The 13,396-nt window shown below is 39.0% G+C and overlaps 1 protein-coding gene across 1 annotated transcript in view; it reads right to left on the bottom strand.

Moving 5' to 3' along the window:
- Nucleotides 1-2,526: 2,526 nt before the first annotated feature.
- The window catches only part of LOC117302457 (condensin complex subunit 1-like), a 61,618-nt gene continuing 50,748 nt past the window's right edge, over nt 2,527-13,396 (bottom strand). Inside the window, exons 28-31 of the mRNA XM_033786412.1 lie at nt 12,588-12,771; nt 11,415-11,547; nt 7,120-7,377; nt 2,527-3,431 (exon numbers count right to left, since the gene is read on the bottom strand). Coding sequence (XP_033642303.1) covers nt 3,259-3,431; nt 7,120-7,377; nt 11,415-11,547; nt 12,588-12,771 — 748 coding nt within the window. The 3' untranslated portion in view covers nt 2,527-3,258. The remainder of the gene's footprint in view (nt 3,432-7,119; nt 7,378-11,414; nt 11,548-12,587; nt 12,772-13,396) is intronic.

Here is a 13,396-nt window from a genome sequence, read left to right as displayed (position 1 = left end):
AGATAAATCCTTCCGATTTATCAATTTAGATAAACAAAGGAAGTTGTCCAACGGCGTGACAAATTGAGATGCGTGGGAGGGGCGGGGACCCGGGGATCTCAAAGGGGGTGGGGGATATTGGATATACAAATTAAGGTAGGATTCAATATGTATAAGGTTACTGTTTTCTACAGATTTGCGCATAAATTACTTAAGGCCGTGTCCGAAACGGCGACTTCGGCTACAGCTACGGCTAGCTCGCGCGCGTCTGCCTATTTTTCAACACTGGTAGACGCGCTGATCTAGACGTAGCTGTAGCCGAAGTCGTCGTTTCGGACACGGCCTGAGTCTTGTAAAGACTCGAGGTCGTATTAGCAATAATGTGTTCTGTCCAAGAAATGTCTTTGAACCTTGGAATGAGAGGTTTTTATTTCCCGGTCGAATAGAAACAGATTTTGCGCGCTTTTCACATTATGCATAATGTCTTACAACAGGATAGTTAAAAGGGGACCAGACATGCACAATTCATGGTTGCAATGAACATTAAGTTATATAACAAGGGATTGATTAGGCATCTTTCAACTGAAATTGACTGGGCAAAATACAAACCACCCCACTACTTTAGGATAATGCAGCCCCAGGCTAAAACTGACACACGTGTAAACATAACCCAATCACAGCAGCGTGTAGGTATAACAACGAAAACATCCTAGACATGACGTCAAAGTGTTATCTTGACGCGCGCCCTCAATGGCAGCATTGTTTAAGTTCAATCGATATTAACAAAAAGCTCAGAAGTTTACACATATTAAAATTACATTAAAATGTTTTTTTTTATTTTTTTTATTAATTTTATTTATTAAATGCAAGTTTGCCCAAAACAAGGCTAAAAGCCACTCTTACAGGGTTACAAGGAAGAAAACATAGAAATGTAGTAACTCAGTGGAGCTGAAGGTAGGAATTGATATTGCATTTAGAAGATGGCAAATCATAGGATGAAGGAAAACATGCACCAGGCAAGGAGTTCCAAAGAGATGTAGTACGAGGGGAAAAGGTGAACAAACGCAATATAAACAATTTTGTAAAACATTTTCGTTAAAAAAATATCAAGTAGCTGTTTAACCTCACATGTATCTGTAAACCCCACAGGCACCAACTTACTGCGCCCATAGGTGTGATGTGAAGTACGCATTAATGCATCAACGATTCGTCGTTTACGATCCGGGAAGCGATGGAACACGGTCCAGGTCAGTACGGGAGCTAGAGCGATTAAGGCCCGGCGGCCAGCAGCTCCCGGACATTTGTTATTTATGGCGATCGTCAAAACGGAGGGAAAATTAGAAAAAAAATAGCACCCTGGGGATTATTGTTAGAGGAAATTGGCTTGGATGCCCAGGCGTGAGGTAACGCAAATCTGCCAAGTGGCTCATCACTGTGTGTAGACTTTATTCAAGCCCAGTTCTCGTGCGAGAGGTCCGTAAGCGTATCGTGCTAGCTGGAGACAAAATGTAGCTATCAACAGCTTTAAGGAGTTGCAAACCAACAGTTCTATTCAGAACCACCCCAACTCATTAGATATAGTCATTACATGGTGTTACCGCAAACCTTTCTATATATCGTATTTCCACCATGCAAAGTTTCAAATCCTACTTGTTTTTACACGCATTTAGGGGAACTAGGGTCACAGAGAGATGAATTTCTTTTTAATCTACATTCTACAAATATCAAAGACACTGGTACATTTGACCATTGGCCCAGGTTACATCTTTATTTTATGCTGTGCAATTTAAAAGCGGTTATCATAAAGAAAAACAAATCAAAGTGACGTGACCATAATATAGTATCAAAAGATTAAATTTGTACCCGAAGTACAATTTAGATGATTGTTACAGTCAAATTGAAGATTAGAAGGCACTCAAAAACATTTACTTCATGTAAATAATTCAATACACAAAATCTAACTTTTTAGAATCAATTATTTCTAACTAATATTTCGATTTAACCCTAACACAGATGTGCGTTACGCATCATACATATATACACACACAAAAATCCACATACTACTCAAAGAGTCAGCATTGGTTTTTAGAAGCCGAATTCAATCATTAAACAGTCACAGATTGTCTGAATGGTTTTGGAATGCAGATTTTCAAGTTCAGTCTCCAGTGATTTTTATTCTTACTGTTACAGGAAATTCCAGGAAGTTCAAAATATTAATTTCGCTCCAGACTTTTAGGCTATCGCCTTTTGAAATGACATTTTCCCAGGTCAGTCTTATCAAAGGAGGAAATAATTGTCGTAATGTATTGATTAATCTATAATAGGATTAAAACAACAGAACGGTTTTAAAAAACCAAAGGTATACTTTGCATTTTAAAAAGCGTATCAATCTTTAGTAGCTAAAGCAAAGTAATATAAAGCCTGCCGTCGATTTCACAAAACTCTTCCTAACTTAAGATTAATCTTAGGACCTAGGACGAGTCCCAACCCTGTACTGTAGCATGCCGACCTTAGATTAATCCTAAGTTAGGACGAGTTACTCGTCCTAACTCGAGATAAGACAAGTCCTAACTCTTTGTGAAATCGACGGCAGACAATTCACTAGGGTAATACTGACAATTCAGCTTAAGATGAGTCGGTAATGTTTTGTGAAATTGAGCAAAAGATATTCTGGGAAACAAGACTTCCCAATACTCTGGCCCATCATTATGGTCAAGTCACTTGAGCAAAAGATGTGGAGTGATAACTACTAGTACTACCCACCTGTGGCCAGAGAAGTTTCACATGGTGATTAGTAAAAATGTGATCTGAAACTGACAAGTTGCGTAATTCACCTTGAAACAGACTCTCCACCACAAACTGTCATTTCCTAGTCTAGACACTCAAGGGAAATCTGGTAAATTCGCATACAAAAAATATTCACATAAAAACAAAAAAAACAAAAAACCGAAAAACTAATAAAAAGCGTTCGGTGAATAGTTTATCCAAGTACTATTGAAGCAATAAAAAGGGACATTAAGAGAGAAAGAAACTTCAAATAAGAAATGCTTAGCAGAATAAGACTATCAACCAAAACACTGTGTCACCTGCACAATCTGTGAGCGATATCCTGCTAATTTTGACTAAGCAGAAAATGATTTAGCGATAATTTCTGCTTAAGCAGCTCTATGAAGTCCTAGGTTTTACAGGGTAAATTCTTCAAATTCCAGCCCTGACTGATTTTGACAAATTTGTGTCCATTAATGCAAACTATTTAATTGAAAAGCTGTTGTTGAGTCTTCATGTGGGACTGACTTGACCCCTCCTTTGTGAGGAGAGGGGTGTCTTGGTTTTCTCCTTGGTGTTGTGCAGTTTCTTCATCTTGCCATGTTCTTGGGGTGTTTGGCGGTTGGGATCTCTGTTCTCATAGTCGCTCATGTCCTCCTCCTCTTCGGTGGAATCTAGGGACGATGCTACACCCAAAGAGAGAAAAATTAGAGAGAGAGAGAATTTCTTTTTTTAAATCAGTCTCCTGACAAGGTTAGCAAGTGACTGAATCCAACACATTCAAATGCTACTGAGCATCTTGAGTAACATATCATATCTCAAAGAGATGGGCATTGATATCCTGCTGTTGAAAAAAAAAAAAAAAAAAGTACATTTTGATTCCGCGCAAGAGCTGAACTAAGGCTTTTATAGACCTTTTCAGGCTATTCACGGAAAAAATATTACTGGAATTTCCGAGGGGCAAACGAATCAAAAAGTAGAAATAATATCACGTCTGGAGAGAAGGAACCGAAGGAGAATTTTCCCATGGTGGTTCAACTTGTCACGGGATGAAAGAAACCTGTTACCATGCCAACGCATCCAATCCACTATAATTCCATTTCACTTGTGGCAAGGTTTGGAATTTTGTCAAGACGGAGCGGGGCCTGTCCTCTGTAAACCTCTTTTCTTTTCCTCTTTTTTCTTATTTTTAGAAAAAAGAAGAAGAGTTGTCGAGGTACCTTGTTTCTTGAAGGCGAAGATTCGCTTGATTATATTACAGAGGCAGTACGGTGGATTGTGAGAAGTCACTCTGTTATTCGGTTAACAGTATTTCGAGGTTGTCACTGCCGAGGACATTGGATAGAGGAAATCTTTCAAACCTAAATAAAAACAGGTATTACATTTCCCATTATTTTCTCTTACGCTCGTCCCCCCAAAAAAATCATAATAATTCAGTCCAACAAAAGCAAATCCATTTAGTTCTCGGGAAAGTTTAAAATCAAATTATCAAGAAATTTGTGTCAGGCTTCTTACAAATCTGTCCCCTCGATGTCGTCTCCCCCCCCCCTTGGGTTTGACTCATGAAGTTACAATCTTGTCAACGCTGTTCTGACTGCTGTTCTGACTGCTGTAGGGACACTCTTAATTTACCATCGCTTCAAGAGTCTTAAACCTCGATACTTGAGTGTTCTTTTGAAATGAAGGGGGGGGGTCAGGGTTTGAAGATGGGGGTGGAGTCACGTCCAAAGTAAACGCACAGCCTTGGATTTGATGTTAAGGGAGGCAAGGCAACTTCCCTTGAGATATACGCACTTTCTTAAAACAATTTCTGTTGGAAAGACGATTGAGGCAATGAGCTCCTTGAAGTTGTAAACCTGCCCTACGTTAATCCTCATCACAATATAATAATATAATATCGAAGTCTTATATAGCGCACGTATCTACCAAATAAGGTACTCAATGCGCTGAGTATATGCAAACTTTCAGAAAGATAGGTTATTGCAGTGACGAATTCTGAGACCCAATTATTTAGCACCTTATAAGGGTTTACAAGGTGCTACGGCGCATTAAGCAGCCACAACCAGGAACACCGGGGCGAACCCCTTCTCTTTTCGATAAGTGCACTGGGTTATTTTACATGCGTTACACAACACATGGGACCAACGGCTTTACGTCCCATCCGAAGGACGAAGCAATGATTAAGTGTCTTGCTCAAGGACACAGTGTCCCGGCTGGGGATTCAACCCACACTCTGCTGATCAGAAACACCAGAGTTTGAATTCGGTGCTCTTAACCGCTCGGCCACGACACTTCCACGTTCAGGCCTGATACTTCACGGAGGCAACAAATGCGATTGCCTCCATGCCACCTAGCCATTGCCTTGGTGCCCTTGAAATCCTAGGACTAGTCCTAACTTAGGACTATCTTTGTGAAATTTTACCCCAGGACTCGCAGCAAGCCTAGCGTGTAGCGCCTCATCCCGACAAACTTGGGTAAAGCCAGTGGAAGTTATGTTTTGAATGACTTGAAAGAGCTTTGGTCAGTGTGGGTTTCTGTATGAACGAAGGATGGTTCAGACATTACCGCCTTAGGATCAAATTACAATAAAGTCTTCAGACTTGGACGTCAACGATTACCATGGTGAGGAAAACTTGTATTGCGCTTAAAGTCATAACATTTTCTTCTTCCTCCATTGACTCTTACAGTATCGTCGATTTTTTTGATTTTTTTTTTCCTCAAGCGGATTTACTAAAGCATGTTTTTCAAAGCTTTACAACAGTAATTGCAAATTGATTTATTACCTGTGCTGAGTCTGTTATGACAAATACGGGGAATTGTTTTTCCTGCTATCCCCAAGTTGCATTTTGCCCTCCTTTGAGACACAATTCCTTAGGGATTAGGGAAATCTTTCTCATCAACTTTCACGAGAACTGACGGGGACTCTGTCCTTAAATACTTTTTTTGAAACAGGAGAAGGAATAAAAAAACACCCCAGATTTCATCTAGCAAAATTTTACTAAGAAGTTCACACCAGCGTTTTTGAACATTGTTTAATTCGGTAGGCAGAACCACAAGCCCTTATGCTCACCAAAGAAACTGTCTATTGGCATGGTAGCAATGCTCAATGTAAACGGCTTCCAGAAACCAGAGCCCAATTTCAAAGAGCTGCTTAAGCACAAAATGCTTACCAGAATAAGGTTACCAGCCAAAATAGCACGTGATCTCATGTACAATCTGTGACTGGTATCCTACTTACTTTTGCTAAGCAGAACATTTCTAAGCAATATTTTCTGCTGAAGTGGCTAAATGAAATTGGGCCCAGGTGACCAAAGAAAACTGGCCCCTTAACTGTCACAACTCTTTCAATATACATTTAACGTCTTTTACAGCTCTGGCCTTGTATACTCCAGCAATGTTGCCCTTCAATAAACAGCCCCATGAACATAAAAAAAATCAATTCTTGATAAGGAAACCTTTTCTTCGACGAAAGGTCACTGCCCTAGCAAAAATTTAAAAAAAAAAACGAAAAAATTTGGCAGTAGTACTCAAATATTGTGTCTATATTACATCGATGACCCGCAGCGTAAATTTACAGTATTGGATGTAATTAAGACTGATGGCTGCCCTAAGAAACTAACACCGGTGCCACACCGGTGACCCCAAGAGAAGGGACTGGGTAAAACCCTCCTAGCTATGGCCAGGTATCACATTACACCGCTATGCCCTGTGGCTGCCCTAATGAGGTAACTAAACCTCAAAAAGTAGGTCGAATAATGAGGGAATTACATGTACTTCACATGTGGATGATATTTTTATTTGATTTGGGGGAGCAGCTCTAGTTTTTAACATTTTTGAGAAGATAAGGTAATTCAGTTACATACAGAAATAAAACAAAAACCCATTTTTACGCACACATTTTGTAAAAAGCCAAGAGAGTAAGGGTGTATTGCTTTCAATGGCGTAAATTAAGCGCAGCGCTGACTTTTAGCTACTTGCGGCGTCGACATTTATGACACATCTTTGCACATTTATGACGTTTTACACAATCAGGTTAAGTGTAAAAGTTTTCTCGACAAGAGTAGTAGCGGCACTACACGTTAGTAAAAAAACGAATAGTAAAACTTTCTAAAAGTCTGCAATGTCCTCTAATTTTTGAGAAGATAAAAACAAATTTACCAACAGACAGATACTGTATGGTCCTTTTTAATTTAGTTTGAATATTGGGCATCCATGGCTTTTTGAAAGCCGAACCAGGTCGTCATCAAAAAACTGCACACAGAACGGTTACGCATACGGATAGCTAATAGTAGTAGTACACTCTAACTGTGCGCAAACAAAACCTCAAGACTGAAACACTGCAGTAACAAGAAATGTTTGCCAAAGACAACCCACCTTTTGATCCAGCCTGTCCTTTATCTGCCACGAAGAAATCATCATCACTGTCGTCTTCATCACTGGAGAACGTAACAGCTCTCACCCGCCGGCCCTTCTTGTTATTCCCCTGGGTCTTCCCCACCGTGGTCTGTCTGGGTGTTTGACCGGGTCTGCGGGAGGGGGCAGGGGTCGCCACGGTGTCTTCATCTTCATCTTCCTCATTGCTGTCTAGGGAGGATTTGCCACGACCCCGTCGTTTGCCGTTTTTCTTTCGTGCTGTGGAGAGTTTGGGAATTTTATTAGAAGTTTTCATTTTTATTAACAAAGCCATGTCGTTTAGTCCCCAGTAAAAAAGTAGGACAAATTTATTTAGTACATACATGTATGCATGATGTAGGCCTAAAAAGTAGGAAATCAGTACAAAAATTCCATTAACTACACACTAAAATGCACAAAAGTAGAAAATAATTACACCAAAAAACCCCATACACAAACCCCCTGAAATTTACAAACACAATATTCTTTTCCTATATTAAGCAAAAGGTTCAGCCTATCAACAAAATTATTTTAAAAACATTTGCACATTAATTTAAAAACATTAAGAACTATACAGATTCTGATGAATAACAGACGTACACTGAAAATGAAAACACTTAAGCAAAACATTCAGTCTATCAGTAACATTATTTCTAAAAAGTGTGCACTTAAGCATAACACAATACAAACACTAAGAGCCTATGAACCCAAAGTTGTTTCAAGGAGGAAACTGCTGACTGCTGCTTTAAGGAAAAGATGTTAAGCAATGAATTATTAATGGGCAATGCATTCTAAAAGGTAGGGCAGGTTATACAAAAAGGGATTGAAGAGTTACTCAAAAACACATCTGAACAAAAGAAGATAATACAAATATTAATAATAGTTATTAATATTTTTAACAGCGGCAAAAAAAGACTTTAAAAGATGACCGAGCACAATTTAACATTTTGAGATACACAAGAGCGCTAAATCATTGTTAAAATGGAAATATACAAAACAAAATACCACTCATCAATTTCTTAATTGACTTTTGTCAACAGCAAATTCACACTTAAATCAGTAGCGTTTTCAAATAATATTTACTTAGATAATACAATGCAAACATGAACACTCCGTGCCCAGAAAGTGCTCCACATGTCAAAATACTCTTTGTTAATCATCCCCTAATGACTAAACAAAACGCCACATCTCTATCAATTTGAACTTTCCCGACGGTCATCCTATAAATCTTGCCCCTGTCAACAGTCCTTGCAGCGGAGCAATCTCACCATCAAATATAAACACATCCCCTTGCCTCCTGTCTACACTTGTTTCAATGTTCATGTTTCTAATGAAAGCACTCATTCATGTACAGATAATAATGGACGCATATACCGAAAATTTTTAATTACACATCGCGAAACCGCACTAATTACGCTAATGGCAAGCAAAACGAGGGAACACAAGACTAATGTCGGAGTGACGCATTGAACTTCTGTACATGCGTGGGCAGACAATCACCCCAAATAATGTCGGGGCCATGGGTTCGACAGGTTTGAAATAACATACTCCCCGCTAAGCCAATGCCTTTTTTTAGCCCGACTTTATATAATACCACCGAACTGAAGACAAAATTGAGTGCATCTTATTTGAACTGCATCCACCAAGCAGCTCAGCAGCTCTGATCCCCCCCACCTCAATTCCCCCGAGGGTACGCTAGCCCTTTTAATGCACCCATATAGTCCACGTGTAGGCGACAGTTAGCCATGCTTCACCAGGTGATTGCCTTGCCACAAGTTGGGGCGCTCAAAAAAACAAGCGCATTTATTTATAGGATTGATTTGATTGTGGCTTTCGCTGATAGGCTTGGGGCAGTGAAATTGAACCATTGAACTCGGGAGAGAGCGAGGAAAGACCAGGGATGAAGAAAAAGTGACTGGCGGTCGAGAGAAATCCTCTTATCACATTCTTGACGACTTCTTCTTCTTCACTCTGTCAAAAAAAGACAGTTGGATTTGACAGTAGGATTTGACGGTGGGATTTAGCGTGGATTTAATTAAATTAATTGTACGGCGATTATTTATCGTGAGAGTTCAGCAATTTGGATTTGATTTCAATTGATTTCTAGTCCAGAGTTGCGTACATTTGTATAGTGCAATCGTTCGGGGCGATTTTGCCACAACAATCAGGGAGATTGTCAGCATTACATTCAACTTAATAGTGAACAAAGTTTCCATAATCAGGGAGATTTTCAAACTTGCTCACCAGAACATGGAAAGTTTAGTGTTTATTTTCTGCAGAGTTGGTACATGTAGCTCTCCTAGTCCCTTTTGTACTTTAGTGTAAAATCAAGCAATATGGGGGTAGATTATTATTATTCAGTACATTTATTTCAATGCTGTCATACAAAACAATAACACAATAATGTACATTTATGTCGATATTAAACAAGCAATATAGGTATGAGGTATGAGTGGGTACACAATACTTATTACACAATACAAAAATAAGCAGCAATTTAAAGCCATTGGACCCTTTCGGTTCAGAAAAAAAATTAAAGTTCACAGATTTACAAATAACTTACAGGGTTTACAGAAGGCAATGGTGAAAGACTTCTCTTGAAATATTATTCCATGAAATGCTTTACTTTTTGAGAAAACAGCAAAACAATATAAATTCTCGTTAACGAGAATTACGGATTTATTTTAAACACATGCCATGACACGGCGAAACGCGCGGAAACAAGGGTGGGTTTTTCCGTTGTTTTCTCCCGACTCCGATGACCGATTGAGCCTAAATTTTCACAGGTTTGTTATTTGATATAGAAGTTGTGGTACACAAAGTGTGGGCATTGGACAACACTGTTTACCGAAAAAGGGTCCAATGGCTTTAAAGACAACTATCAGGTGTAATGTTAAGCGAAATGCTTTTGTGCCCTAACCTATTGACAGACAAACACAATACAACCAAGGAACACAAACAAAGACAAGGGACAGCACGGACAGACGAATACATATATAGGTGTAGGCCTCTGTTCGTGTTATTTAACTCAATAGGTGATTAACAATATCATTTGGTACTTTCCCTGAATTCTGTGAAAAAAAAAGTGGGAATTGAACCCACAACTTCGAGCAGTTTTCTCACAACTGGACCACCAAGATTCCCCGGCACTTCGAATTCAATATTTTAGCAGAACTCTGTAAAGTGCCTACAAACAAGGGTAAAAACAAATATTTTTGAACTCCTCGACACAAATGCCGACTTCTCTCACAATATGTGTGAGTAAACCACTTATCTTCTGCTACATTCACAGCACTTGAGAGCACTCAATAAAAACACACGGTGAAGCAATAACCGGTTGGCAAAGAGTAAGTGTAAATTGACACTTGTGTAACACTTCAAGACGTTCAAACTTTCGTCGTCAGAAAATCAAGGAGAGAGCTGTACATCCAGACGGCCCAAAAAAGATTTCAGTGGCAAGTTTTGTTACGTCTGGAGACAGGACAGCAGGACTTTTCAGAAGTGAGAAGTCTCCCGAACATCAGATAAATCTACTCTGCGGTAGTAGAATAAAGAAAACAGTTCTCTAAGAACAAACTCTACCTGGCAAGTAGATACACACATGGTGTTACCGCAAACCAAATATATACATGGAGAAAACACGTTGTGAATAATAATAACAAAATTTAGAATAAATTGGCAAAGATTGAAACATTGTCGTCAACAATCAAGGAGAGCTACACAGAACCAGACGATCCATAACAAGATTTCAGTGTCAAATTTTGTCTCGTCTGGAGACAAGATGGTGTTCTAATAAATTGTTGGGTATCTAGACAGGCGTCGGGGCAGCAGCACATAATCTACACAAGAATTCCCTGGAAGGAAACTTCGCTCTTGTGTCTTAAAGATTGAGATGTAACAGTCGAGACGTTGACATGCTGCGATCTGTCAACATGACTTCATGAGTTTGTCATGAGGAAGATGTTGATGAATGTTTTCTGTATTCGCATAATAGTATATGGCTTGTGTGTGGTGTGGTTATTTGACTGTTCGATTGTTTTAAATGTAGACAAATTCTAAATCTGAGGTCTCAAAATCAAATTTGTGGAAAATTACTTCTTTCTCGAAAACTATGTCACTTCAGAGGGAGCTGTTTCTCACAATGTTTCATATTATCAACCTCTCCCCATTACTCGTAATCAAGAATAGTTTTATGCTAATAATTATTTTGAGTAATTACCAAAAGTGTCCACTGCCTTTAAGTGACCATAATATAATAGATATTGTCAAGCACTAACCTGCTGACCGGCCTCCATTGTCTCTGGCCCGAGCTGCGGCCGATGCTTTACTGGCTTTCTCTACCACCGCCTCGTCGTCCACTCCTTTAGTGTGACACTCGTTCAGTTTCTGCTCAAAGTCATCCACTATGACCTGGGGTGAAAATATTCATATTTTTGTCAACCACAGGTTCTTCTTAGAGCCAACACTACTCAAAAGAAGTTTAATAAGGCGGTACAGAAAACCTCATCTGATTATACTCCCACCATACAAAGTTTCAAATCCTACTTAGTATACTAATACCAATTTATCTTTTAAAATGTTTACTACTGTTAGCAGTATCCTGCTTGTTTTGCTTACCAGACAATTTTTAAGCAGAAAATATTGCCAAACAAATTTCTGCTAAGCAGAAATGAGCAGGATACAGTCACAATTTTTACACAAATCATGGTAGTTTGGCTGGTAAACTTATTCTGGTAAGCACAATTTTGTTGCGGTTAGCAAATTTTTCTGCTTAAGCAGCTCTATGAAATTAGCATGTTCGGATACATCAGTCTCTCAAACTAGATTTATAATCGTTGCAGTACCCACTGCTAAAACATAGGATTCGAACAGTCTATAGGTACTGGGCAATCTACGTGTAAGTGGTCTAGTTAGTATGACAGAATTGAACAGGTTGTGGGTTCGAATCCCACCGGAGTAATATGCCTACATGATTTTGTTTCACAGAGAACTCAGGAAAGTAGGGAGTAACACACATCGGTGTAAGGGTAAAAAGTACTAGTAATCTTTATCCCCTATTAATTTAAAGGGAAGGTACAGGTTTGGTAGTTACTCAAAACAAATATTAACTTTAAAAACTGACTTGGTAACAAGCATTGGAGAGCTGTTGATAGTATAAAACATTGTGGAAAACAACTCCCTCTGAAGTAACGTAGTTTTTGAGAAAGAGGTAATTTCTCACTAAAATAATGAAAGACTTCTAGCAAGAAGTCTTTTAATCCTGTCTGAAAGCACACAAATTCGTCCAACAAGGGTGTTTTTTCTTTCCTCATTTTCTCGCAACTTCGATGACCAATTGAGCCCAAGTTTTCACATATTTTATACTTTAATGGGATACACCAAGTGAGAAGATTGGTCTTTGACAATTCCCAAACGTGTTTCTTCCCTTTAATATTAAATTTTTAACGTACCTTCATTTCTGGTTTGGCGAATTTCTTGGCCTTGGAGAGGATTGAGGAGAAAGAAGAGTAGACCTCGGTGTCATGGAGCTTGTCTGCAAAGCAGGCAAAGTTCTCTTGAAGACGACGGATGCACTTCTCGCTCATATTGAGAAGGTTCAAGCAGAAAGCCAGGTCTTGAGGCTGTCTGTCAGTCCTGGGTGGGTTTTTTGGGGGAGAGAAAGAAAAGAAAGAAACAATTAGGAGTTTTTTATGCATTTTTTTTTTAGTCTGAAAAAATAAAATCACCATTCAGGCTTGGAACTTTATCTTTGAAAGGGCATGGCCATTTTCATTTTGCAAGGGCACTTGAAACAAAAATCTTAAGGTCAATGGACGTTTTTAAAGGGGCACCAAGGCCAACACAAAGGGGCACAAAGGCCAAGACCAGGGGCATGGGAGGTCATAGCCATTTCCAAAATATTACCGATTGTTCATTATTATATTAAATCAGTTAATGTGTCACAAAAATTCCTTGTTTTGTATGAATATTTAAGTTCTTATTTCTGATATCCAAGTTAGCCTCACTACTTTTAGAGATTGTATATACGCAGTATGTTAATCCCCTTTGCTAATTAATTCCTAGTAAGCTTCTTGAGCTGAGTCATGCAGCAAGATTACGAGCAGGAGGAGGATGTTTGTCATTTTCACTGCCACAGTGAACTCCAAACCGTCTTAGATTAAAGGCACTGGACATGTTTGGTAACTGTGTTGTCACTTGGTGTATCCCAACATTTATGCATAAAATAACAACTCTGCGAATAATTTGGGCTCAATTTGTA

The sequence above is a fragment of the Asterias rubens genome, chromosome 18 (genome assembly GCF_902459465.1).
Source record: "Asterias rubens chromosome 18, eAstRub1.3, whole genome shotgun sequence".
Taxonomy (NCBI): Eukaryota; Metazoa; Echinodermata; class Asteroidea; order Forcipulatida; family Asteriidae; genus Asterias; species Asterias rubens.
The sequence above is the reverse complement of the archived record's forward strand: the minus strand, read 5'-3'. Positions and strand labels throughout refer to the sequence as shown.